The 24,055-nt window shown below is 43.8% G+C and overlaps 1 protein-coding gene across 10 annotated transcripts in view; it reads right to left on the bottom strand.

Annotated features, from left to right (window-relative positions):
- AMN1 (antagonist of mitotic exit network 1 homolog) overlaps nucleotides 1-24,055 on the bottom strand; it is a 716,979-nt gene that overhangs the window by 461,927 nt on the left and 230,997 nt on the right. For all 10 annotated transcript variants that reach the window (XM_085652369.1, XM_085652373.1, XM_085652379.1 and 7 more), the window contains one exon: nucleotides 12,559-12,691. In XM_085652369.1, coding sequence (XP_085508495.1) covers nucleotides 12,559-12,691 — 133 coding nt within the window. The remainder of the gene's footprint in view (nucleotides 1-12,558; nucleotides 12,692-24,055) is intronic.

The following is a 24,055-nucleotide window of genomic DNA, read 5'->3' on the forward strand; positions in this document are numbered from 1 at the left end:
ATACAGGAAGGCTTTTAGATTTCATTACAAGTCCGGAGGCTATCGTTATGCGTTTTTCTTTTAATGCTACTCCAAGCAGCCACTTATAAGCAATACATCACAAAGTGAAAAGATCTAGAATTGAATCTTTCAGATGTACAATAGGCATGCACGTAAAATAGTCTGCCTCTTTTAAATTCGGCTCCAAGCAGATAGGTACATTTTCCTTTCTGCTTATCTATGATAATGTATCTTCAAATGTGGGTAATTTTAATATTTATCTATTTGCCCTTCAATTGACCTCTTGAATGCACAACTTCCTGCGTATGTAAGTTTCTTCCTTCTAATGAATTATATCGCTTTTCTAAGTTATTTGGTGTTCTTGAAATTGTTGCCAAATTAATAGGTACAGGGAGATTTCATTTCGATCCCCTCTTGATCCCGAAAAATACAGATTTCCAATTTACGGAAATACCTCTCCCATACCCCCTCCCCCTCCTTCCCTCACTGGAATACTAAAGGAGTTGGGAGCTCCGATAATCCCACCTTGATAATCTTCAATCAGTTATTTTCCTTTATAGCGAAGAGAAGATTATCCTCTCCACTTCACTTGACCGCTCTGACAACAAGCATTGGCATAGCCAATAGGTCTCGCCTTTGGGACCTTATAAGTGTTTAGCCATGCAACACTTGATGTTGTTGCACCAAGGATATTGAGCTTGATAACTAAACACTTATAAGGTCCCAAAGGCGAGACCTATTGGCCATGCCAATGCTTGTTATTCTCAGCATCTCCGGGGACGGAAGGCACAGCTAGCATCACAGTTCTCTCCCTTTTCATGCAAGGTAGTGCAGTAACTTTTTTCTGGTGCTGTACCTTGCATCAAATGTAAGTAGACCTGTCCCTAGATTTTGAGGAACTTTTCTCGACACAGCAGTAAATCCGGAATTCCTGAATCGGGAGTGAAACGGAGTTTGAGTTCAGGGGCGCATCATGTCTCGATGGGGTTCGCTGGACAGCGCAGACCCGAGCGCTTGTTTTTATGCATCTGCATGGATAAAGTCAATTTGTATAACCCCATATCTCTCTGAATCAGTGCATTATTATAACAGCACTGCTCAGAAACAAAAAGAGTGAAATCCTACTCACTGTTTCTGAGCTGTACTGTGCAAAAATATAGCCTAACTTGGTGAAATGTCGGGTTTAACGAATTCACTTTACACACTGCAGGCGCATGAAAGCAGACGCTAGGCGCTGCGCCAGAGGAGCCCATCATGAGAGGGCCCCTGATATGGCGTTTGTCTTAACACCTTAACATTCCCAACAATAACAACACATAATGGTTCCTTAAATTTCTGAATGTCCGAGGACCTATCTAAAGAGTCAATAGAAAGCATGAGTCTTTCAAGGCTATCATCAAGTGACTGAATAACTTCAACATTAGTATTTCCATGAGAATCATCAGTATCTAAATTGCTAACTCTGACCATTTTCTTGCTTCTGCACACAGTATAAAAATGACCCATTTTCCCACATTTTGTACATTTCTTACCTAGTGCCATACAGATAGGGCTATCACCTAAATGTGATTTTGAACCACACCTAAAACAAAAAGAGTTCGTTTTTGCCTGTTTTTGAAAGAAAGGTTTTACAAATTTTGGCCTGAAAGAAACATGGTTAACGTGAGGATCATTTTGAACCATATTAACAGGTGAAGAGTTGACCTCAGTTAAACATTTTGACGTTATAATAGATCTCTCAATCCCTTTTGCGATGTCTATAACCTCAGCAAGGGAAGGATCTCTGCAGCTGAGAAGATGTTCTTGAATTTTTTTGTGAAAACAGCTGTACACGAACGGATCCCTTATGTACGAGTCAAGGTAAGCTCCAAAGTTACAATTCACCGCCAGGTTCCTTAAAACTGAAATATAGTCTTCAATGGATTCATCAGAACCTTGTTTCCTCTTCATAAAGTTAAATCTTTCAAGCAAGACGCTTGGTTGCTCTAAAAACTTTTTATTTAACCTGTTAATGGCATCAGTGTAAACGTTCCATCCATCTCCTTCATCTGGTGGTGGAATGGTGACGGGTAAGTTGTCAAAAGTTTCTCGCCCAGCACTGCCCAAAAAACTGTAAAGAATTGCAAGTCTGCGTTTGGGTGAATACTCTTCTGCATCTATTGCCAACAGGTAATTCTCAAAGGATTTAAACCATAGTTTCCAGGGCTCCTTTGGCTTTCCTGGTCTTAAAAGAAACTGCTCTAGCTGACATATTTGCTGAGAGGCCATTATAACTGATTTTAATTTGACTTTTTAACAAGGTAGTTCTGTAAAACGATGTAATAAAGCACCAATTGTTAATTTTGTATTTTTTCTAGTAAAACCAAGGTTGTAGGCATGTTGAAAACATCGAAATCGACTTACTTATGTTTAATTGCGAGTTCCTGCTGAGCTGGCCTTAATTTTCCCCGTTTCACAATGTAAAATACAAGCAGACGTGTGGCCAATAGCGCTGCACGTTTGAAATCTGTGGAGATTACTTTACCCTCTTCTAACCAATGAGGGTGCGCGTATGATGAATTTCTCTTTTGCCTCTTTAGCCAATGAAACAGGTCCTCTTCCGTGTTAGGGGTTTTTTACTTGACTGAAAACGAGACGCGTTCGTTGATTGGCTGTTCCCTCGCTAATCCGGAAACTCCTCTATTATTAACCTGAACTCGAACAAAGGTTTCCTTAGCGAGAAGATAAGCGTGAAGATTGCACAGCCAGTAAGAAGCACAAATCGTTGTGGTGTTGGTATTTATCTTAGAATAACTCGTCGCCAAATGTAAAGTAGATATTCATGTATTAAAGCATGAAATAAATCCAAAGGAGATCGAAGAAAGTTGATCTTGAAGCTTTATTCAAGTGAACACCAACACAGCACTGGAGTGCATCCTCCCCATCTGAAGTACGAACGGCAACTGTCCACTGACACCGTTCATACTTCAGAAAGTAGGTTAGACGCACGGGAATGCATCTTGGAGAGATGCTCATTTAAATAACATCAAACAGCATGCGAGTTTAACCTCACAACGCGCATGCAAGTTACAAGCCACGAGCTCTACAAGCAACACGAGCTCGTTCCCCATATAACACATGTGAAGTATATTACAGTGACACTGCAAGGTCTGTTGTCTCCTATGTCGTAGTTGCGGCTGCGCCATATTGTGACTGGCCAGACCCTTTCAGCTGCGCTACACAAATGACGTGTAAATACTGCGCTGTAATTTTCCTCACTTTCGGTTCAGTGCTGGGAGAGTGTTCGCCATGTGGTCGGTAGCTGCCCGTTCCTGGCCCTTTTTGCCCTATCTGGCCGCCACTTCACATGCCATAGCAGGTCCGCTGAAGCCGCTGGTCACCGGGGTTCCGGTGGTGGCTGAGAAGTTGCAGCTGCTTGAGGCGAAGTAGACCTTCCTGACCCGCGATTCGCTTCTCGGGCAGGCCCCGGCGAGCGGGCCTAAGGCTATCGTAGGCATCAACGGTGAGAGGATTATACTGCTGGAGAGTGTACTACACATGGCAACCTGAAGGAATGGAGAGGCGGTAGAATAGAGGCAATGATTAAAAAAATACAGTAAAATAAACATATGGCTTGGAAGCGCCCCGCTTGCGCAGTGGCATGTCTCGCTGTTGCGGTTTGATTAGCTAGAATGGGGAGGAGCGGTTGAGAGAGGGGGAGGAAAGCCTGCAGTAAAATAAACATATGGCTTGGAAGCGCCCCGCTTGCGCAGTGGCATGTCTCGCTGTTGCGGTTTGATTAGCAATAATGGGGAGGAGCGGGTGAGAGCAGGGGGAGGAAAGCCTGCCAAGCGAAGGAGCGGGTGAGAGAGGGGGAGGAAAGCCTGCCAGCTGTGCTCATGCACGACATCACGAAAGCAAGCTGGAGGTCTGAAAAAAGCCACTAGTTAGCACTTCCAAAACCCACTTACTAAAACTCTCGCCAGGCGAGACCTAAAAAGGGGCAGTCCCTCAAGGCACCTAGACATGTAGTGTGTGCATGACGCTGCAAGGGAAATCGAGGAAAGAACCTCGGCAACGTCGCATAACACAGTCATCTGTAACATCAAGTTGGAAATACCCCAGGCAACGCCTCAGCTCCAGAACAGCACGTCGCCTGGGCAACCTAGCAACTCACCAGCTGATGGCTCACAAGCCTCCAATGCCAGGAAAGCCAACAGTTGGAGGTTCGGGCGATCAGCTGCAGTTACGCAATCGCAAGTAAACAACACTATTGGAAAAAAAACAAGGAAGATCTAATTAATAACAAGGAACTGGCAATCATTTCTAAGATAACTGCCTCCTAATTACATTATAAAATGCCTATTAGGTCAGGTTAAGTTCTTTACAAATCATATCCTTATATATTTTACAAGTACTACAACCCTTATAGGACCCTAGAAACCATCAGGTCTGATGTAGAATCAGATGATTCCAAGGCACCTGCTCCTACCTCATTAATAATGACCAAATAAAGAAGATTATCCAACAAGATTTGCGCTCCTGCATGCGCGAAACCCTTAACCAGGTCATTGCAAGCAAAAGACCTTTATTTGAAGAGGAAGATGGCAATACTGAACCACAGAAAGGTCATAATTGGGAATATATTAAACAAGCATTGGCATAGCCAATAGGTCTCACTTTGGGATCTTATAAGTATTTAGTTTTGCAGCACAATATCCTTGGTGCAACAACTTCAGCTGTTGCATGGCTAAACCTTGTACCTTATAAATGTTTAGCCATGAAACAGTTGATGTTGTTGCACCAAGGATATTGTGCTGGATAACTAAACACTTATAAGGTCCCAAAGGCGAGACCTATTGGCTATGCCAATGCTTGTTTAGCGATGTTGTGCAGCATGGATAAAGAGGAATCCCCCCATTAAAAAAAAAGATGCTATTATGCAGTCGCAGCAGCTGTGTCATTTTGTAGTTAAAAGCACAACACATGAACGCACCTACAGCGTGCGTGTTAAGTTTTAAAAAAATGTTATTTACTGATCCAAGTTGTACTGGTAAATAAAGAAAAAGAAAGCAGTGCCAAAGCTTTTTCCAAAAAATTTTTTAAGGCAGGTGGAGGGAAATAACGAAAGCAGGGCTCAGAAGCAACACGGAGAGTACTGGTGCGTGAAAGATCACAGAGGATGGGGTCAGAAGCAACACGGATGGCGGCTGGACAAGAAGGGCAAAAGAGAGCAACGTGGAGCACGTGAGATCAGAAGCACAAGGGAGAAAGAGAGCAACGTGGAACGGGTAGAAGCACATAGGAAAAAAAGCATTTACAATGCAATAGGTCTCGCACTGACATTATTTTGAGCTATTGCTATTGTAAATGTCATTTTTTTGTGTTTTTCATTTGTAAAACATAAATAAAAGTCATTGTAATTTAAAATGCCAATAGCTAAACGTTTTGTAAATGCGGAACCTATTGTATTGCATTTACATGAGTGTGAGCTCATTTTCCAGGTGGAGGTGTGGGTTAAAATTGAGCATTTGCCTGATTTGTATCTAGTGTTTGCAGTGGGCATCTCTTCTGTTGCTCCTCGGTAGATGCTATGGGACGTGCTTAAATTATGTCGTCCTTCACAAGTCAAAGGAACCAGCCTGTGTGAAAACAGTTTCCTCAGGTTGATGGATGCCACAGAGACAGGGTGAAGCAGTGGAGCGCTGAGCCAGCAATATCAACTCTGAGAGGAAACATGCATGTATGTGGGCTGTATTCCAAGCAAGGACAGAGGCCTTCTGTTGCTGCAGTGATGTACCTTCGAAGCAGGCCATCTTATCGCCAGCTCCCACTTTCCCTTTCACTTCCTAGTGGCGAGAAAATACACCGGAGACCTGGTGAGTATTATTTTTCAGAAAAAACGCCAGGGAGGCCAGGATCCAAGGTGCTGCTCGAAACTATATTAATGCAATAATCCGCCAACGCACTTGACATTCAACATGCAGCGGTGCTATTTAATGCCACAGGACTTCATCTACACTACCACACAGGATCAACGGTCCAAGGCGCTGCTGTGTTATTACGGTGAGGAGTAAGTGAGGTAGGGACTGATGAAAGAACAAGAGAACCAATAAAAATAAGAATAGGAAAGAAAAATATGAACATGCACTAGAGCACTAGTTCGCTCAGGAGATAAGAGAAACAAAGGAAACGGCAATTCTAATAGTTTACCTCAACTGCAGGCGCACGCTGGTCGCGTGGAGCAGAGAAAAGAACAGTTCTGAGCAACATCTGCAGGCACAAGAAAAAGGAAAAAAATGGAATATGCATTAATGCAAAGAGCCTTGAATCGGAGGCAGTAGCCAATGAACCCAAAATAGAAAAAATAAGGAAAAAAGGAGAAAGTATCAGGTTGGAAAAGTAACGAATACCGGGGCTCACCGTAGATGCAAATCTGGTGGGAGCATTAGATACTCCTGTGGTCACAAGTCGTGATACAAGCAGAATAAGATGAATGAAAGCTCAAAACAATAAGGGCTGCAACTCCAGTTGGCGATTTCCTAGGGACGGATACTCGGTGGGGAATCTCCACATACCAAAGTGGGTGCGGCGTTTAAAAAGAGAGTGGACTCCCCAGCTAAGGCATCAACAAAGCACCTAGGGACAGAATGCAAAAAGCCGCATTAAGGGACGTGCTCAAATAGCAGTATGTGTGTCAGGCATCTAATAGAGTAGCTAAATGCAAAAAAACAAGCATTGGCCGTGCGGCTCACTGAGAACATCAAAGGGGAGAAAGGAGGGGTGAGTGCAAGCCGAGGTGACAAGAAGGGCTGGGCGAGAGGGGAGGGGGGAATGCCAGCAGCAGAGGAGTCTGATTAAAGCTGACAAAAAGGGAGAGGTAGAAGGGAAGAGGGAGTGCGAGCAGCAGCTGTGCACGTGCACACCATCGCGCACTCAAGCTTCAGGCCTGAAATCATGTGGGCAGCACTTTGAAAACCCGTATACTACATGTCTCTCCGAGCTGCGCATGCGCGCTGGTTCAGCGAGACCTAAAAAGGGGGCAAAAGGTCTGAGAAAAACAACAACAATGAAAGAACAATCCCAGTGAGCACATTGGGAGGTCCAAGCACCTCAAATATGTTGGGAGGTTCATGCACCTCATCATATAAAGGGGATCTAAGCACCTCAAGCCATAAGGGAGGTCTAAGCACCTCAAAAGTATCAGGTGTCCAAAACAATACAATCTATCAAGTTGTCCCAAGCGGACCACAATATCTAAGTGCTCATCCTGATACACAAGACCGTGAATCTGATCCACAAGGGGACCTAAACATGATGGATGAATCCATCCTTGACCTAGACCAGGACGAACCTGACCTTGAGCTACCCCTGTCAGAAGAAGAACTCCTTCTTCTTCTAAGGAAATCGTAACCAGCCCTCTGGGTGAGGAGATGTTCTCCTCATACAACATCAGACACCCTAGGAGCTCAGAATGGTGGCTCCAATATCATGTACCTGAATTCTTCAAAAGATGGATTAGAAACTCTCTAGAAAGGGAAACACAAAACATCCTAAGGGCTGAATGGCCCAGACCAGTGATCCAAGAAAAAGTATGTCTCACGCCTAATCTTGACCCAGGACTAAAAGTTTCTATTCAAACTGGGTAGAGACCCCAGGAAGGGCATGGAGAGGTCACTGAAGGCCTGCCAAGATTGCATGCTTCATATTTTAGAACCTCTATGCAGAATAATTGATATGACTGAAGAGAGCCACATTAACGGTACCCCTTTAAACCTAGAACGACTAAGAGAATGGAGTCAAAGAACCCTGATCCTACTGAGGAATGATAATGCAGGAATAAATCCAGAGAGGAGAAGAGTGGTCCTGACCAAGATTAATCCCAAACTAAGTGACATTCCTCACAAAGAACCCTCACAGCTAACCTCAAATGACTCCTTTTTTTGGCGAGTACATGATTAAGAGTCTAGGCAAATATATTGCAACCTTCACAGCCCTAAACAAGGCTCAAAACAGCATGGGCGAGTATTTAACCCTAGTGTTTTTGCCAGGGGCGGCAGAAGGGGTCGTCGTACCGGCCGTACTTACCAAAGACCCTCCTACAGAGAACGAGGAATCAGTCGATCTTACCAAACTTATATCCCCCCCACCATTCTACCCCCAAAGAGGAAGACCCTATCGCTCTAGAGGATTCAGAGCGTGAAGACAAACTCCAGTAACTTCCCAAGTGAGTACCAACACACCTCATTCTTCTTTTTGGGTGGGAAAAGTGGGAGGTCGACACAGATTCTTTTACAGACATGGAAAACAGTTACTCAAGACCCCTGGATTTTAAGAAACCATTCAAGGGTTCAAAATAGAATTTTCAAAAACACCTACACAACCCTCACTTACAAGAAACGTTAACACTAACTACAGAACAACAGAAAATAGTAGAGGAAGAGGTAATGTCTATGATAGAGAAAGGAGCAATTATAGAAGTACCCTGGGAAGGTATGAAATTTGTAAGCAATCTGTTTCTGGTAGAGAAAAAAAGACAAGGGTTGGAGCCAGTCATAAACCTGGGAGAACTGACCAAATACATACAGACACTTGAAAATGGAGGGTATCCACCTCCTCAGGGACATGCTTCTAGAGAAGGACTGGCTAGTGAAACTAGGCTTAAAAGATGCCTACTTCACAACCACCATGTCATTAGAATCCCAACCTTACCTCCAATTTACATGGAACAACCGTCTATTCCGATTCCAGGCTCTCTACTTCGGGCTATCCTCTGCTCCCTGGTGCTATACTAAGGTAATGAGGGCTACAGCATCCTCTTGGGAGAAAGAGGGATACGACTGATTGTCTGTCTCAACGACATTCTCATTATGTCAAAAAACCACTCTCAAATCCTTCAAGACATAAATACAGCAGTAAATATCATAGAGAGCCTAGGCTTCATAATAAATTGAGAAAATCTATTATGACTCCCTTAAAGTCTCTGAAATTCTTGAGATTCACGCTAGACACAATAAAATCTCTGTTACTTCTTCCCCAAAAGAAGATCATGAAAATACGAAAAGATTTTCGACTGGTATTAAAAAGGGAAGTCTTATCCGTGAAATAATTAGCCAGAATCTTGGCCTCATATCTTCCTCCATCCAAGCAATTTTTTTGGTTTCTTTGCATTATCGAGCCCTTCAGAGGGTATAGGCGAAGGCCCTCCCTGCCGGTCTATGGTATGGAGACCAGATATCCATAGACCACAAAGCCAAATCAGAACTGATCTGGTAGCTAAAAAATCGAGATGCATGGAAAGGCAAAGCCATTTTTGGAAACTCCCCAGAATGTTGCGAGACTTAATGGCTGGGGTGCGTGTTTACAGAATCAGAACACAGGAGGTTTATGGTCCTATACAGAGAGCTCACACCACATACATTTCCTAGAATTAACCGCTGGGTTTTACGCTCTGATGAACGCATCAGCTGTGGCATACACAAATTGCTTAGGGGACACAAAATCCTCAGACCTATCTAATCTAGTTAAACAACTTTGGATGTTCTGTCTAGAACACCAGATAGCCCTAAAAGCAGAATACTTACAGGGAAAAAACATCATCACCGTGGACTGGAATTCGAGATTCCTTCTAGACCACAGCGACTGGAAACTCAATGTGAATGCATTCAGTGCCCTAGATCTGTTCTGGGGCCCTCTAGAAGTAGATCAATTCGCAAGCAGCTTGACATTCCAACTGCAGAAAATTTACAGCTGGATGTCAGACCCAGGTGCTCAAGCAGTCAATGCCTTTCTCCAACCTTGGACAACAATTTGAGCATACGCCTTCCCCCCCTTTGCAATGATCCAGAGAGTCCTCCGGAAAGTGAGACAGGAACAATGCTCTTAAATCCTAGTAACCCCCTTCTGGCCTTCCCAGCCATGGTTTCCGACAAGCTTGGACTTAGCCTGTGAAATTCCCTTTCTACTCCCAGCCTCGGAAGGCCTTTTAAGAGACATAGACGGATGGGAACATCCTGTTGTCCAGCCAGGGACTTTGAACCTTCTTGCCTGGAAAGTGTCAGGAAATCTAATGAAATCACAAACCTTTCGAGACAGGCTACAATACTCCTCCACAAGTCATGGGCTCCTGGAACCCATGATAGATACAATAGGATCTGGAGAACTTGGCTAAGTTGGTGCCTGAGGAGGAAGTGGATTCTGTGGAGGCTCCTATCGTACACGTAGCCAACTTCTTAGTAGAACAATTTGAGAGAGGGCTTACTTACAGATCAATTAATTGCTACAGATCGGCTACTTCGGCAGGCCACACTCTACTAAATGGCAAGACCACAGGGAAAAATGCCATAATATGCAGAATTATGAAAAGCATCAGACTAAGGAGACCACCCAAACCTAAATACTTAACACCCTGGGATGTTAAATTATTTTTTGACCTTTTCTCTAACTGGCCTGAGAACAGATTCCTTCATAGGAAGAGACAGTCCATAAAGCTATCCTCTCTACTCTGCCTAGCCTCCTGCCGCAAAGTATCAGACGTTAAAGCACTGGAAATAACTAACAGAACGTATGACGCCTTTTGTGTCAATTTCGAGATTATTAAAAGAACTGAGACTATGTCAGATACAATTTTCTACCCAAGGTTTAATGCATGCAAAAAACTCTGTGTAGTTGATTGTATGAAAGAATACGATGCAAGAATGAGCGAACATTGTGCGCATGGTGTTAACCAATGAGTTATCTCCTTTGTCAAACCCATTATACCAGCTTCTATAGCAAGATGGGTTAAATATGCAATGCAAACAACTGGCGTTGACCTTAAAAGGTTTCAAGCACACTCAATAAGGGGTGCTATGGCTAGCGAATTCTTTTGGAAAGTGGTTAATCTAGACGACCTCCTTAAAGCAGCGGATTGATCTAATGCTAGCACCTTTGCTAACCACTATTGTAAACCTACTGAACATATTTCAGATGCAGTCTTACTTAACTACGAACATGCATAATGGTAGCCTCCGGTCTTGCAATGAAATTGCAATTCTTCTAATAAATGTGACAAGAGAATCTGGATTTCATTAAAGACATGGAGGCTAACATTATCCCACCCTTTCCCTCCCAGGAATGGAAAATAAGATACTGAATAATAAATGGATAATTTTCTGATACAAGTTTTATTTGATATGTTGTTGAATGTTTCATATAACATATTTTGAATGTACTGTTTAAAGTCTTCGTACAACCTTCTTTTTAAAGGATTGTTTAATAAAAAATTTAAAAAATGATGAGGACAAATTTCTAATGTAACTTCTTGCTTTTGACATCGCACCTCTCCTAGGTTGCATGATAATAGAACACTAATACTCTATTATTTCAGATAACTCAACAGAGTTAATTCTTCTATACTGCTATATCCGCAAGAAGATGCTTCGAAGAATTATTCTCCATATTCCCTTCATCCAAGTTTCATTGTTCTATCCATCAAATCCTCATCATTCTTCCAGTTTGGAATGCAAAAAAATAAAAAATAAAAGGAAACAAAGTAAAGAAATTAAGAAAAATGTTATACAGAAAAGACTTACCTTAGTACCTTGCATTTGAAAGAAGCAGACTATTCTACATGCATAGAAGATTCTATTCAAGATATTTTCACTTTGAGATGTATTGCTTCTACATGGTTACTTGGAGTAGCATTAAAAGAAATATGCATAATGTTAGCCTCCGTGTCTTTAATGAAATCCAGATTCTCTTATCATACTTATGAGGAGAATCACAATTCTGGAAATGGAAATTTGAGAAAAAGAAGAAAAATTACAGGACTAATTTATAGCTTGTTGGACAGGGTACTCACTCACAAACAAGAAGTATCCTGTCTAAAACACCATTGGTTCTACCACTCTAGCTTGAGTCTGGAGGACAGTCAGTTTTCTGCAGTGAGCGGCCCTGCTGGCTTTATCACTCTAAAACTTACTTCTATGGCCTAATGGAATAGGTGGTGTTGAAGAAAGGGCATCAAACCGCCCAGCCAACCTATTTAGAGGGGGACGGTTTGATCTCCTTTTTTTCCCTGTCTGTCCGCTCCAGGTAACATGGCATCAGAAACAGAATATAAGACTCTCCGCACCCTAATAGAAAACTTCCAGATTTGGGGGCCATTTTTTTTCCAGAAACAAACTGTCAAATTTGATACGTAGATGCTTACAAGACGGTGGCCCCACACCAAACTTTCAGTGCTTTCACAGGCACTGCTGTAGCAGCAGCTCTTGAGAAGGCAGAGAGATCATCGCATGGCCAGCAATGGTCGGCGGCACTCCGGCCAGGGTGGCGTAGGAGATGATCTTCTCCACCATGACAGAAAGCAGGCCACCGGGGTCTAAATCAGACCCAAATAATTTAACTTCCAGATCTAGAACAAAATGAATAACCAGCTGAATAGGGGCAACGCACACAATAGGAGGACACTTTCTTACGTCATTACATCTGCTTTCTACCACTTGTCACCCTCTCCAGTTACTTCTTTTCTACAATGCATCCTGCAGTATGAAATAAGATCAACTTTTTGAGCACACGATAAATCATTTCGCTTACCTGGCTGATATTTGAATCATTAATATGTCCCTGAATGCTCATCAACTTTATCAGTTTGTCTTTTATATTTGGAGGTAAAGGCTTAATGTCTCTGCCATATCTCGAAATGTTCTTTGTCATGCAAACAAGACATCTGCAATAAAATTATATAGCAATTAATAAACTACAAATATCAAGTAGCATTACTCACTTTACAATTCTCACAAATACTGTGCAACTGGTGTGAATGAGTATAGGGTTCAACTACAACACAAGGGAATCCCTATTTGGCCCCTACACCCAAAAAAAAACATCACCGTCTCAGAGTATAGGGTAGTTGGAATGAAAACCCTGAATCCTACATGAAACATCTTCACCTGCCATAAATGCTTTTAGTCGACTTATCAGCAATTTACAACCCCCCTTGTAAAAATAAATGAAAAGGTTATTTACCTACAGGTACAGTTTTCTCAACATAGGTATCCTACATATATCACATGTTTGGATTATTCCCCATTTTTTCCCAAAATATTTTATTGGTCTTTTCAGATAGGGGCAATAAAGTCAGTTACATATACATTAATTGATCAGATCAGCAGACTTTTTTTTGTATATTTCGCTTACTTTGTGGATTACATGTCTTATACAGTCTGCAGGGAACAATGGAAGTAGAGTCAGCCCATATTGTGGGTGGCCGGCATTGACCAGGCGATTATAAAAGTATGCAAAAAAGAGAAGGAAAATATGTGTATTAAAACATTAACAACTAGTAAACTCCCCTTCCTCCTGCTGACGAGTGCATCGATGGTTGCATGGCCTTTGGCGGACAGTATGGTCTATTTGGTCTAAATATTTATAATAATGTATTGAAGTATGGATTTCGATGTGTTTGGAGACTTGGAGCAGAGGCTTTAGTGTCTGAATAATCTGGACTCCCGGCTTGCCTATTTCCTTACTTGCTGAAAGGGTGTGAGAGATCAGATGGCTAGGGTATGGCTAGTGGAGGGATTGTGTGTATGGTGATCTAGGACTGGTGCCATCTAATTAGGTTATCTTTAAGTATTGAATGCGTCTGAAGCTTGATGATTCTAGAAGTAAATCCCAGCTGATAGCTATAGGTTTTTTCCTCTATGTTCTTCCCTACGAATTGCGCTGTTCTCTGCTAGTTCCCAGTGCTCAATTTCCTCTTTCCATGACATTATCCTGGGGGGGTAGCTGATTTCCACCTCCAGGGAATGCATTGTTTAGCTAGGATTTGAGCCAAGTCTGCAAATCTAATCTAGATTTCCTGTCCCTTCTTCCATTGATGGAGTCCCAATATGCAAGCTTATGCTGTGTGCCAATTTGTTTCTCCCACCACCTTGGTTGTTATGACTAAGCTCCATACATTTTGCAAACCGGTGCAGGTCCAAATCATGTGGATTAGATCTCCATCCTGCTTAGGCCATATGGGGCAAGTTGCCAAAGTGTTGGGGAATATGGAGTGTAATTTGCGCGGTGTCAGGTAAGCTCGCTGTGTTTTCATGTATTGTATAAATTTAAAACGTGTATTGCGAGATACTCGTTTGGGGTATTCCAGTAATGTCTTCCATTCCTTATCTGAGAGTGACCTGTTTATGTCTTTTCCCAGCTGTGACATACCTGGACTAGTGGTGATGGTAGGTGAGTACGAACATCTCAGTACCACGATCAAGTGTCTTCCAGTTCCCATCAAGTATAGTAAATATACTAGTTCATATGTGGCAGGCTCCATGCCTTGAGGCGCCCAGTGTTATTTGATACCAGGTTGACGTACACCAGGAAAAGCGCTCCTGAGGTTCCTTGCTCATGCATGAAATCTACGTGTGTTAGTAGCCTCCATCACTAAACAGAGCCTCTATTTCAGACACCCCCGTCTGTGTCCAAGGATTGAGTCTACGTTTTGTAAGAGTACCCGTAGCAGTAGGTATGCCAAAAAGTGGTATATTACGAGCATACGTGGGAGTGTGTGCAGTGTATTTCATTGCTTTTTTCCAGTGAGTGCAGTCTTAAATAGCGGTGGTGCCGCCGGTTTGATTGTAGCACCTGGACATAGCAATTTGTGTAGTGTACCCTGGTCAATCATCTGGGGCATATAAATTATCTCATACAGATTCCGACCCGCCACCCAATATGAGAGCCATTGTAACTGTCCTGACAGGCAATAGGCATGGAAGTCAGGAGCCCCCCTTCCCCCGGCATCCGAAGGAAGCTGTAAATTAGTCATACTGAGGAGACAGCAGCCTGTGTCCCATATTGAGTCGATCAATAGTGTGTTTAATGCTTTAAAAATTGATCTTGGGATTACCGTAGGTAGATTTGTAAAGAAATAAAGGATCCGCGAAAGCATCAGTATTTTAGCGATTACTAGGCGACCGGCAATCGATAGGGGAAGGGACGTCCAAAAAGCAACTTGCATACGCAAGGAACCTATTGCTTTTTGAATATTTCCTTCAATTAGATCTTGTGGATGCCTATATATTTGTATTCCCAAGTAACGGAAAGTATTGGGGGCAACTGTTATACCTTGCTCACCAAAGGGGATTGTTTGCATGTTCAGTTCCTTACTAAAAGGGAATGCAGTTCAAACTGAGCGAAGGTTTGTGCGACAGTGTGTAAATTGTCACGAAGGTCTTTGGAGTAAAGTATGATGTTGTCTGCATATAATGACAGTGCATGTGGTGTATTATTACAAGTGATACCCCAATTTGTAAAGTCGGCGTGGAGTCTATGTGCAAGCGGCTAGAATACTTACAGCTTTGGCGAGAGAGGGCAACTCTGCCTCGTGTCCCTTTCTTTCTGATACATTGGTGATATATAAAACTCAGTGCGTAGTCGGGCTGTTGGGGGAACGATATGGTAATTTGATCCATTGTATAAATTTGGGAGGAATCCCGAATCTCTAATGTGGTTAATATGTATTCCCAATCCAGCGTATCATAGGCTTGGCAGCTATCCAGTGAAAAGCACCCCGCTCCAACCAGTGCCTCTGGGCATGCCATTACGTTACACAGTCTCTGTATATTTAAGGATATTTTGTGCTAGCACAAACCCACATTGGTCTGTATGAATTAGCTTTGGCAATAAAGGAAGGAGGCGGCTGGATAATATTTTTTGAGTATTTTGTATTCCGTGTTTAATAGAGAAAGTGGTCTATAGGAGGAGAGGTTAGTGTGGTCCCTGCTTGGTTTAGGCAGTGAAGTTATTAGGGATTACACTGTGGTGGGAGGTAATGATCTTGCCTTCTTGACGTATTGTCTTTAACCTGGGAACCAGTTGTTGGGAATAGGTGGCATAGAATGTCGATTCTCAGATTAACAGGACTAGAGAATCAGGATTTCATTCAAGACGCGGAGGTGAACATTATGCATAATCTTTTATTTGCCACTCCTGAGGAGCCCCTTAAAGAACTTCAACCATAACAATCCAGAACTGAAATTATCAAGTCAATAAATGTCTCCTGCATAGAACACTCAGCCTCTTTTAAATGCAATCCTGCAAAGAAAACTTCCCATCTTTTCCCGCTTCGGGATCCGCGAAAATCTCACTACCCTAGGACTGTTATTCTGTAAACAAAAAACACCCCCCTTATTAAGCATAAAAAAACTCAACATAACAAATTCTGAAAAGAAAACATAAAACCATGAAAATATAAACCTATTTACTTTATTATCCTCAAAACTTCTTATATCAACTTAATTATCTACTGGCGGTCGCCAGTAGATAGTTATAGTTAGGACCTATTTTCCATCCGCAACATGTTATTCCCAATAAATTTGGCGCCGGTTGACGAATCTTCGCAAAATTTTCCAAACGTTTGGCCAGCTCCGGTCCGCCCCTATCCTGAAAGTCTCGGGGTGATTCGTCAAGCGGGGGCCGAGAAAAAAGGGGGGTCCCAAAACGTGTTTTCCCCATGCAATTTTCCATAGGAACCTTTAGTCGCAGCTACAGCTTGGACTGCTGAACGGAATAACACCAAATTTGGCAAAAAGGTAGCCCTTGGTTCAGAGACCCGGGGGCATGCTAATAAAAAAAAAGTGTGGGGGGCCCCAAACCCCCCCCACACTTCCCCGGGGACCGCCACCCCCCGGGCAAACCATTAATAGTAGCGGGGGGCACACGGCCCCCCGCAGACCGCCACCCCCCGGGGGTAAGTAATGTAATGTTGGGGGGGGCTCTAAGACCCCTCAAAGCCCCAGGGATTTTTTAGAAAGCAAAAATAACCTGTGTGGGGGGACCGCCACCTCCCAGGGCTCTAAATATGTAAATTGGGGGGTGCGTGATGGCCCCCAGCTCCGGGGACCACCACCCCCGGGGCTTTGTAAATTGTGGGAGGGGACGGCGCAGTCTCCCTACTGGAGCCTTGTCGTGGTCCTGGGGACCGCCACCCCCCAGGGCCGAGTCCTGCAGTGCCCCAACCGGGACACTGTGGTTTGCTAGTTTGTGGCTCCCGCCCTGCCATAGCAAACTTGGTTTGAATTTTGAAAGAGAGAGCAGGAAAACCTGCTCTCTTTCAAATTCAAACCAAATTGCTTTTCCACACGGGAAGCTGCATCTTAGCAGCTCCTCATGTGGAAAAGAAATGCCGGCTCCTGAAGGGCGCGGGGAGCAGGCGGGACCGTGTGGGGATTGGGGACCCCCCCACAGTCCCCAACGGAGAGAGCCAGCCCCGGGGGATGGGGTCCCTGGGGCTATTAGTGGCCCGTTAGGGGGGCCACGCAGCCCCGCTCCCCAAAATGTACTGGTACCTCGAGTATGCGCCAGAGAGCTGTGTTGCAGAGAGGTGTTCAGAGGCCACGCCCCTTTTTACAACACTCTGCAACACAGCTCCGTGGCGCTTACTGGAGGTACCTGGTAGGCTGGTTGGCCCCCAGGGACCCTCAGGATTGAGGAGGAATTAATTCCCCAACTTAAACCGCGCCACAGAGTGTGTTTGCAGACATGTCACTTCAGGCCACGCCCCCTTCCTTCACCACTGTGCAAACGCGCCCCGTGGCGCGTTTTAAGTTGGGGGATTGACTCTCTTTTAATACTGAGGGTCGCTGAGGGACAACTAGCCCAACAGGTATCTCCAGTAAACAAATAATATCCCCAGCACACGTAAACAAAAGTTATATTGATTAAATTAGCACGCTGTGAGCATCAAGTAAAGCAAAGTGCGATGATTCTTGAGATTTTCTTTCTTTTATTCCTTTGTTCATCCAACAGCCAACACGTGTTTCAACACACAGGGTATTACACCCGCGACTTTATCAAGGCTGTACATAAAACAAAACAAAAAAAAAACAAGCAATGTAACACCTAATTTGAATCCGGATGTACACGTTCATAATCAGTAAGGTTACTGAAACAACCCAAAAATTAATAAGATGAGGTATGTGCACACATGCACAAGAAAGATGTGTGGTGAAGATATCAAGTATTTTATGGAAGGTAAAAAAGTTACCAATGGAACCCAAAGGATGGAAGACGCGTCACCAATTCTAAATAGTGAATGCGGATGTTAGGCCCGTCCAAGGTGCAGATAGAAACAAGCATTTGCAATGCAATAGGTCTCGCATTTACCCAAGTTGGAGCTATTGGCATTGAAAATGACAATGCGTTTTATTTATGTTACAAAAACCAAAACATAAATAAAAGGCATTGTCATTTACAATGTAAATAGCTCACACTCGCGTAAATGCGAGGCCTGTTGCATTGCAAATGCTTGTTTTTATCCTGAAGCCTAACTCGTGCTCTCTGCTGCCTTGTATGTATGCAATGTACGTGCGTTCGCCTGGCAGTCTATGTATGTTAATGACAAAACGCATCTAGTGGTAGCTGCCTAAATGCATCTTGGTGGGTATAGAGATTCACGTTCCTTGTGAATCGAGCTGGCGTGTCTTCGCTCCCACAGTGTCTTATAGAAAGCATGAACAAGGCTGCAAAAAGCAACAGGATTATTTTGGAGGAGAGCAATTTTATACTTCGCTTTTAAAGGGAGGAAGTGAAGAACGAGCAAGCAAAAAAAAAAAAATGAGGTTCCGCGGCTGTGCTCTGAAAGGACCGTTTGGCAGTTACACAGCCAGACACACATGCAGAGAGGCAGCCGCACAAGCTCGCAAACCACACACACTCATTCACAATCTCACAGAGACACGCAGATGCACAGGCAGACAGAATTACAGACCCGCAGAGAGGCAGACACGCACAAAACTTGCCTACCTTTTAATCAAATAGCGAGACCTAGCCAGGATGCACGCTCGGGGTAAGAAGCGAATTCCGCCTGCAAACTAAGTTTAAAACTTGAACAGTTTGTGGCTCCCAGAATGTTGAAACCGGAGCTGGGGGTATAGGTGGAGTGTGCATGGTGACACCATGTCGAGCAGTTGCGGCGCTGGCGGGGCTGTGAGGCAGTGTTGCTGCCCTGGAAGGCAGCAGGGAGCGGCGTCCTAGGATGTGTTTTGAGAACTCCTCCAAAAGCTGCGGCAAGGGACCGGTCCCACCCCCTGCTTACGCTGAAGAAAAGCAAGGTGCACGGCCTCTATTGTTAAAGCGTGCCACGCTTAAAAAAATATATATATTTTTTGTAAATTAACAAGTTTCATCAGAGGTGCATGTCAGGCGAGCCGTGGATTTTGAAAAGTACACATGCGGCCGCCATTGGTAAAAATGCGAGAAAGGGCGCCCGCACGTGAGAAAGAAACAATTAACGAAAACCTTGCGGGAGCAAGCAGCGGCCATTTGTTTGTAATTAACACGGCCGCGCCGCTGCTCGCTCCCGCAAGGTGGATGCCGCCAAAAGCACGAGTGCAGTGCTTCAAACAAGCATTTGCCGCACGCGCGCCTCGCGCTTTAAGTTTAATAAAAACAAGCACGCATTGCAGATGCGCGACATATCGGTATTTATTTACTGGGCAACAAGAGAATGGGAAAATGCCTTAGACAGTTGAAGAAGAGAAATTCTCACATAGCCCACCTCCGCCCTGAGAAACACTTTTCATTTTAAAAAAGAAACCGTAATTGGAGGAGGTGGTCCGGGATCTAAAAAAGTGGTACCTCTGCAAGCAGAGCCGCTGTGATACTCCAGAGCTGCTCTTCTGTGGGAGGCATGTCTTAATTGTTTGCACCCTGAGGCTCGGGACGACGCAAACCTAGTGTGCATGCTTTTGATATTAAGCATGCGCACAAACACAGGGAGCTGCAAACGGCGGGTGCGTGATTAAGAGGCAGCAAAGCTCACGGCCATCTTTGAATAGAATGTGAGTTGGAACGCGGAATGCCTCAGATACTTTTACAATGTAAAACTGAAAGCGTGCATCGCGCTTCATAATTAAAAACAAGGCGTTCCTTGCAGGTTAACTGGAAAGGAGAAAGAAGCACTCGAGTTATTCGCTTATTCCGTGACATCTATGTCCTACCTTCTAAAGATGGCGGTGTAACACTACGCATTAGAACGTTTGAGTTCAGGTTCGCGTCACTGCCCTTTAAAGCACAGGAACCGTCGACAGCGATACATTCATAGTAAATCGGGCGTAACAGTGATTAGTTATGCCTCGGTTCAGTTTCGAGGTGCTAACGTTGTCGGCACAGAGATTGCTGGGATGTTAGTGTTGTTTGTCTGCTTGGTGGTGCGGCCGCTGTCGAGCCGCGTTCAGCTGTCCTGTGCAGCTGTTGTTTGGGAGCCGCGTCCGGCCGCCATAAGCTTCGACGGAAGCTCTCCTGCAGCATTTTGGGTCTGGCACTCGTCTGGTTCCCTATTTCTGCAGACTCAGAGCTGGGTTTCTACGGGACCGCAGAAGTCAAGCATGCCTCATGAACCCGAGTCTCCTGAAAATCACAACCACTGCCGCCGCTGACCCGGACACTGTTACACTGACACAGTGGTAGAAGTGGGCGGGATCGGAAGGGCACGGCGTGCCCCTACTTTTAACAAGCCCGGCGGAGCGTGGCGAGCGCGCGCTTGGGGGCGGGGGAGCGGACCCTTTGAAGTGCTCCCAAAAGGCGGATTGCATGGCGGCACGATGCGCGTGATTGTGCGCGTGCTAGCCATGCAATCCGCTTTTTGGGAGCACTTTTCAAACCCGCTCTCTATAGTCTCGCTTCGCGATCGCTTACGCGATAGCAAGGCGAGACCTAAAAATATCACGTATGAACCCAGTTTAAAAGCCGAATGGAGAATAAAAGTGGCCTAGCGTGACGTGAAAGTGCCTCCGCATTATATACCCAATGTGCAGATGAAACGAAAAAGACGGTGTGTTCTTATAAAGGTTGTAACCATATAGATACCTATGTTCTTCTTTAGTTGGATCTGTAACAAATATCAGAACCTTTGGTGAGCTGGCTACTCTAATAAGTGGTAACCATAGTCTGACCAATAGGGAGGTAATGTTACCTACTTTATTTACGGTGATAATTCCAACCCGCATATGGGGGTTCTAGAGTGAAGGCGATGTTCGTGATAATCCAGTCACAGGGATCCAAATATGTCCCAATATTCAAAAATACTCCTCCTGAAAAGGAAGTGAGCCGAAGGTTAGCAAAAGGACCACATTCTCAAGAGAGATCTGGTGACAATCAGTGTAGCTGATTTCTGCATAACATTACTCGTGTCTGCTCGTGATCAAAACTGCATAGAAAGGAGCCAATTCCTGCTAAGTCTATAGTTCCAAGGAGACTCATGAAACGGTATATTCATCGTAGACAGCTCCCTATATCAAGCATAACAGTATCAAAAAATAACTCCAATCTTTTTTCTCACAGGCCGTTCCCACTTATAGACGTTTCGCGTATGTACTAATAGCAGTATCAATGGTGAAAGTGACACCTTTGATCATTCTATTATCCAGCAGCTCCTACTCATTGGCGTATCAGTCAAATATTACCCAGTGCCTCAGACACTCATGACTAAGCTGAGGTCTAATGTTGGCTATCACTGGTAAGTTAAAAACGTGTTGTTATCGTAAACCATACTCGTGCCCATTAATATTTATAAACCTGAATGTCGGAAAACAATAGTAAACCCTAAATACTAGGGACTATTTGGTATACTGATTACATCTAATACAACCACCGGCCTCCTCTTACCGATCTGTTGTGGTCCGTAATTCTGAACCGTCGCCTCTCGTTTCGATCCGAGTACGGAATACGAGGCAAGTAGCGAGCAGTCTTGTATATGCATGTCGCTCGCGACGTGCATGGTGTAAACATAAAAGACGGAAATAGATCTAAGCACCCAGAAACGAAATGGCCCTGAAATCGACAGAGTTGTGGCCATATTTGAATGGTACACCGATATTATCAAAGGATAGGAGTATACATAAAGCTATGAAAATATAAACAATGGATTTCATTAAATAAATCCAAAGTACAATTCGTTCTATTCCTGTTCGTAATGGTCATAAATTATTAATCCTCATAGTCCTCACTTATAGACAAGTTATTGGGTGATTAGGTCCTATAAGAGAATATAATTATTAAAGCGTTAGAAATGTGAGTGAGATATAGGGTGTAGCCTGAGATAGCAGGTGCACACCTCTATTGTATTTAAGTGGCTATAGTTATATATAACCGTGCTCAGGTAAAACCAAAGTATTCTAAGTCTTCCATCTCAAGGGATAAATAGAAATTAAAGATATAGAAAAGGAAATTGTAAACAACAGGCTAACGAGAAAAACCATCAAATATTTTCGTCAAATAGCGACATATGTCTCTTAGTCTGTAAGCAACATAATACAAATTACATTGAATGTGTACATTGTGAAGTGATTGTTTGCTAGTCAACATTATGATCATGACAATGTAATAGTGCACAGAGTGTGGCAACAATATGCACTTAATCGCCCAGAAAGTAATGAAGCTCATGGTCAACATTGAGTCCTAGTTCAGTACTACGCAGTCTGAGGATCCAAAGTGCCTCACGTCTGCGAAGTGCCAGCTCCCTGTTGCCTCCTCTTGGATGTCTGTGAGTATGTTCGATACCGAAGAAATCGAAACGTTTGTGTATGGTCTGTGCGGGGCATTGTGTTACGTGTGCAGCAATTGGATATTTAACATCACCCTGCTTCACTGCTCTTATGTGCTCCCCCATTCTTTCACGCAGAGTCCTGATCGTACTACCAACATATCTTCTTTTACATCTACACTCTATTATGTAGACAACAAACTTTGTAAGACAGTTGATATTGGAATCTATTTTGTATGTTATGTCACCGGGTCCCGCAAATTCTGTTATATGGTTGCATGCCCATTTGCAGGCACTGCAATTGTTGCATCCATGGAAGCCCTTGGTTCGTTGCGTCATCCATGTCTCTTTTCTTTCTGGCCTGGGGTAACTTGGGCTCAGCATGTTCCTCAGAGACACGCCCGGTCTGTATGTTATGATGGGTTTGTCTGTGATGTGGTTACTGAGGGTTCTGTCTGCCCTAAGTAAATGCCAGTGTTTTTTAAGACTGTGCATCAATGTTGCTGACAGGTTGTTGAAACCAGTGATTACTCTTACTTTGTCCCCCTTAGGTTTCGCCAATCCACCTTCCTTCAGTGTGTCTCGCCTTGGGACCTTGCATATCCTTTGTTCTGCTTTCACTAGTATGTCCTTCTTATAGCCCCTGTTCTGGAAACGAGCTAGCATACTCTTTTTGCACTCTTCATATTCAGGTTCGCAACTGCAATTACGCCTTGCTCTAATGAGTTCACCATATGGGATCGCCCTTATTTGATGCGCAGGATGTGCACTAGATGAGTGTAAAACCACGTTGCAAGCTGTTTTCTTGCGAAAAAGTCTGCTCTCAATTGCATTATCCTTAATGTATAATTCTACATCCAAGAATGATACTTTGCTGGTACTGTGTTCAAAAGTAAATTTAATGTTGTAATCATTAACATTAAGGTAAGAAAAGAAATGTATTAGTTTGTGTGTTGTGCCAGTCCAGATCATGAGACAGTCATCTATATACCTGCCCCAGTACAGAATGGAATCATTACACTCTGATCCCATGGGACCCCAGATCCTCAACTCCTCGAACCAACCCATGAAAAGGATCGTGTACGAGGGAGAGATTCTGGATCCCATGGCCACTCCCTGCTTCTGTCGATACCAATTCTCCTTGAAGAGGAAAACATTGTTATCAAGTATCAGCTCGATCATTTCAATCACCATTTCCGTGTGGTTCCATGTGCTTGCTGACCTGGTGTTGAGAATGTTTCTAATCGCCCCTAGGCCCACGTCTCGTGTATAAGGCAGTCACATCCAGAGTGACTAGTGTCATGTCTTTTTCCCAATGGAGGTCTGCCAAAATACCCAGAATATGTTTTGTGTCGCGTATGTAAGACGGCAAGTTTTTAACCAATGGTTGCAAAAATGTATCGACATATTCTGAGATTCTCTCTGTGGGTCCTTCGTTCCCTCATATGATGGGTCTACCTGGCGGGAAAGGCAAGTCTTTGTGTATCTTTGGTAGGGTATATAGACACGGGTATCTTGGTCTGTCCACCCTCAAGTATGAGAGTTCCTTGTCATCCA

This window comes from Triturus cristatus, chromosome 4_1, assembly GCF_964204655.1.
Source record: "Triturus cristatus chromosome 4_1, aTriCri1.1, whole genome shotgun sequence".
Lineage (NCBI taxonomy): Eukaryota > Metazoa > Chordata > Amphibia > Caudata > Salamandridae > Triturus > Triturus cristatus.